Below are 4,670 nucleotides of genomic sequence, written 5' to 3'. Positions count from 1 at the left end.
CTCCTGCTGTCCCTTCACAGTGTTGGGTCTCTCATATGGTGTGTGTGAGGGGTGCATGTATTTGCATGTATTAGCATGTGTGGGAACTGTGCACTGTCCTATCCAATGCCACCTGGGCTTCCCAGGGTGAGTTTTAAGACTACCACAGTCCTGTGAAAACTTACATAACCAACCCCATAGGTTCATTCTGTGACAAACCAAAGTGGAGAACTGAGGACCCAACATGTAAGGAATTGTCTCGGGGCCAAGGAGGAATGGGCTTGAATTCCATCTCTTAAGGCCATCTCCAGACACGTCCCTGAGTTCTGCTCTGGGAAACTGAGGCAGCTCTCCGCCTGACCAGTCGGTCAGGACAGTAGATGCCCCCTTTGGGAGTAATGGTTATGACTGTCCCCATAACCACCACACACAACCCTGGCTCACCCCAGTCTCTTAAAAGAATTATCGAAAGGGAAAGGCTAGAAAATTTCCTGGGCCATACACTGCCACAGGGGTCCAGAACCTGGTGATGACTGCTGTGACAGCCCATGTCGGCAGACACCCTCCAATGGGGACAGTCCTAACTAGTCCAAGCAGGTTCTGAACCTGTCTTTTCTTCTGCCTTCTGGTTTTGCACAGTGTGTAGGACATAAGGATTGTATACTTGCCTGGCTGGTAAGGGGCTAGGGAGGTTAACCCAAGCTAGAGGACTCCTGGGGGCAGCCGTGGAGAGGCAATGCGGGTTGGGGGTGTAAAGGTATATACCGCATGGCAGTGTCTGTGGCACCCAATGGACAGGTGGGTGGCCCACCCACAGTGGGAGGATGTAGTCACAGTACAAAGCCTCCTGAGTTGGCCTCCACTGGCCTCCTCGCTCACTCTTCCTTGGGTTTGCCAGGACGAGGCCTGGCCAGCCTGTAGTCCATATAGGTTCCCAAACAGGACCACAGGATGAAGCGCACCAGGAGGATGACAACCAGGAGCACCATGAGTGGGTCAGGGCCAGCACCGTCCCCAAGCCAGGAGACCATGCTGAGGCCGCCCGGAGGCCACCACACAGGGTGGAGCAGCAGCAGCCGCTCTGGGGCCTTAGCTCAGTTCTGCCTGCCTGCCGGTGGCCCCTTCTGAGGGACAGACAGACCCGCGCAGTCCACAACCAGCCCTTCCCACCGCACAGGGCCTCCCTGCCTGTGAGGGGACAGTTGGGGCTACAGGCGGCCTCCTTGGTCAAGAGGCCCGTGCACCATTCATGGGGAGCTAAGCACTCCGTGCACCGACAATGGCAGCATTGTCCCGAGGCCCTGGCGGCGGGAGGCCTGCGGGAGCCCGCCTCCCGCGCTGTCCCCGCGGCCCCTGCCCGCCAGGCTGACGTAATCCCCAAACATCTCCGGCGGCGGCAGCTGCAGGGCGAAGCGGCCGCCTCCTCCGGGCCTTTCCGGCTGCCGCAGACAATCGGGCTCTTTCTCTCCCCAATTAGCTATCACTTCTGGAGGCCGGCGCGGTCCGAGGCTGGGCAGGCTGTGCAGCAGCAGCAGCAGCAGCAACAGGCCCGCACCGAGCGGGGCCCACGAGGCTTGCAGGGAGGCCCGGCCCAGCAGGGAGGGCGGCAGGGAGACTGTGCTATTGAAAAGAGAAGAGAGGCACAGAGAGGGGGAACAGTCGGCTGGAGCCCAGAGGTGACCCCAGACATGGCTCAATTAGCACACAGGCTGTGCGCAGAGTCCTCAAGGCCGCCCCAGCCTGTGGCGGCATGGGGGTGGTCAACACAGACCGCCCCAGAAAGGGTCTGGAACCTGAGAAGGAGGGGTGATCTGCCCCCTCCAGGGCAGCCACTGGATGTGGGCTGAACACCATCTACTCCAGCCCCAAAAGAGGTTTATGAGAAGGAACCCTTACAGCCCCCACCCACCCCACCCCCAACTGCCCACACAAGGCTGCTGCTGATTAGCCAGAGACTCACTGAGTGATGAAGACGCTTGCTCCCTTAGACCTCAGGCTCCTTGCTGGGAAATGAGGTCAGGGTCCCCTGATCTGAAAGACAAAGAGAGTGTGCTTAAATGGACCAGGCACCTCTGAGCAGATGCCCTGGGGACACACCTCCAGAATTTTCCAGAAAAACAGTACCTGTCCAGTTATGCCTGTCTGCCATATACATGTGCTTATACATACATGTGTATCCCCCACACACACACACACACACACGGGCCCTGTCCCCCTGCCATGGTCTATTCTGTCCCTCACAGGCAAGGTGGGAGACCCTCCTTGGGTGAGAAACAGCTGGTTTCCTGTCTCCTACCCCTAATACCAGCCAGTGTCCCTCAAAGCAGGGACTCACCTGCAGCTGGGGGCATTGTGGGAGGAATGAGGATGAGAGTGTTGGGTCACAGGGTACTGTACTTCCAACCCAAGTTATCTCGCCTAAGAACCAATCCAACAAGTCATGAGAGATGCAAGGGGGCCCTTCCACATTGAGAGTTTCGGTAGCCCATGCCTGTAGTCCATCACTTCTCACTGAACTCTTTCCTCTGTGGCAACATGAGTATTCACTCAGTACAGCCTTTCTATAAGGTTCCAAATAATGACAAACGCAAAGGATTGTCAGGCAGCACACCTTAGGGTGTGAATTAGAGAATGAGGATGGTGACAATTTGTGGGTTTCACAACACTAACCTGAAGTGTATCAGATGCACCTAAGTTACCTGTGTCCACCCTTCACCTCTTAACCGGCAGCTGGTGCATCCCTGGACTGACTGAGGTTACCTGCCATTCTGCAGTTCATGATATGTCTTGCCAGGCCACCTAACCTAGCACTCTCAGGACAACACTCTTCGAACAAGTTCTGGGTTTATTTTTCTCACTCCAAATGTAAATGAGGACCTAGAAATTTGGAGCCAGGCCCAAGCAGAAATCACACCAAGCACTCAAGGGTTTCTGGAAGTTCCTGCTCACTTACTAAAGAAACCCAAGTGAATCTGGGGTGAGGATCCCCAGATGGACACCACCATGCTCTTTAGAAGGGAGGAAGCCAAGTTTCACTCACCTGAGAGGCCACATCTTCAGGTAAGGCTGGCTTTCTTGGAAACCGGAGCTGTCTGCCCTGAGCATGGCCACCAGCTCGGGGCCCATCAAGACTGGTGGAGCCAAGGTGGCCTTGAACAAAACTCTGTGTTTGTCAAGTACACCATCAGATAGGCAAAGTCAATATTGTCCCAAGGCACATGGTATCTAGACACAGGAGACTCTGGGGTCAAGGAGGCCTGACCCTTCCTGCTCATATGGCTCTGGGAATTAGCAAGCACAAGGTCTGAGTGTCCTTCAAGGGAGGATATGTGTGGCCCTCCTCCCCTGAACAGCACCAAGCTGGTCCTAAGAGAGGAGGCTGGTGTGGGTGCTGGGCCAAGGTTGGAGGGGGCACAGGAAAAAAAACAAGAAGTCCATGGAGACAGCACAGACACAGCTCCTCATCCTAGAGGACACCAGGGTGCTCCCCACTGGCGGAAGGGACTCTATGAGTCACCTACACTGTAAGCAATAATGAGCATGGTCTGTGCTCTTTCTGGCCCTTTAAGTCGCCCCCCCCCCCCAATTACTAGAGTTAAGGAGCTGTTTCCTGGGCAGACATTTATCAAACTTTGACCATACAATGACTAACTAAAGAGTATACAGCTACTATAACATCCCCAAATTGAGAAAATGGGCCTGTACCCAAAGTCAATCCTCTCCTATGGCTTCCCCCATCCCTACCTTTCTGCTTCCTGGATTTCTTACCTTCCTCTTAGATTATCACATCCTGAACCACCTGCTATAGGACACAGCCCAAGACAAATGACAAACCCAGATACACAAATAGTATCTGCTATGATATTCAGAGTTCAGTCATGGAGGCTCTTGTCCCTTGTCACAGAGGTCAGATTAGGAGACTCTTGTTACCTTCAAGTCTAGAAGGATGACCCATGGTGCTTTCCTACACCTATGTTCAAGCATTAAAGTGACAAGGGACAGGTTTCTTGTTCACTGTTCCCTGGTGTTTGTCAGGTAAAAACCCAGGCTGGTGGGGAAGGGCTGGGGTAAAAAGCTGGCTGGGGGCGGGGGGGGGGGGGGTTCCAGCTCTTTCCAGCAGAAGCCTGGTCCCCACTGGAGGCCTGTTGTTCCTACTGATGACAGTGTTGGGAATGAGCACAAAGACCCACTCAAGCCTCTGCTCAGAACCGTCAGCAAGCAGATCTGTGTTCATTCAAAAAGTACACAGCCACAACTCCTGGCAGCTGCATCACTGGGGAGGCCCACCCAGACATCATTAAGGTCCCACTGACTCTCTGGGCTTGACCTGTGACTGGGGGCATAGTCAAGGCCCACACCTGCTTCTGATTGGTTTATATGGCTTTGGGGGATGGGTCGTGTAGATGTGTGTGTGCCAGTGCACATCAGAAGTCAGCCTTGGGTGTTGTTCCTCAGATACCAGCCACTTTTGCATTTCTTTTTTTTTTTTTTTTTTTCACCTGGAACTCAAATAGGCTGAGCTGGCTAGCAAGTCTGGTGATCTGCTTGTCTCCACCTCTCCAGTGCTGGGGTCACAAGAGTATGTCACCATACTTGGCATTTCTGCTCAGGTTCTAGGGATGGAACTTGAGTCCTCACGCTTGTGTGGCCATCTCCTTACTAACCAACCAAACTCTCCCCAGCCCAGCACT

General features: G+C 54.2%; 1 protein-coding gene across 1 annotated transcript; it reads right to left on the bottom strand.

The window, feature by feature from the left end:
• Window positions 1-854: 854 nt before the first annotated feature.
• Window positions 855-1,010, bottom strand: LOC118238065 (small integral membrane protein 38-like). Its single transcript, XM_035443047.1, has one exon. The coding sequence runs from the start codon at window positions 1,008-1,010 to the stop codon at window positions 855-857; it is 156 nt and encodes a 51-aa protein (XP_035298938.1).
• Between the last annotated feature and the right edge of the window lie 3,660 nt (window positions 1,011-4,670).

This window comes from Cricetulus griseus, chromosome 3, assembly GCF_003668045.3.
Source record: "Cricetulus griseus strain 17A/GY chromosome 3, alternate assembly CriGri-PICRH-1.0, whole genome shotgun sequence".
Taxonomy (NCBI): domain Eukaryota; kingdom Metazoa; phylum Chordata; class Mammalia; order Rodentia; family Cricetidae; genus Cricetulus; species Cricetulus griseus.
The sequence above is the reverse complement of the archived record's forward strand: the minus strand, read 5'-3'. Positions and strand labels throughout refer to the sequence as shown.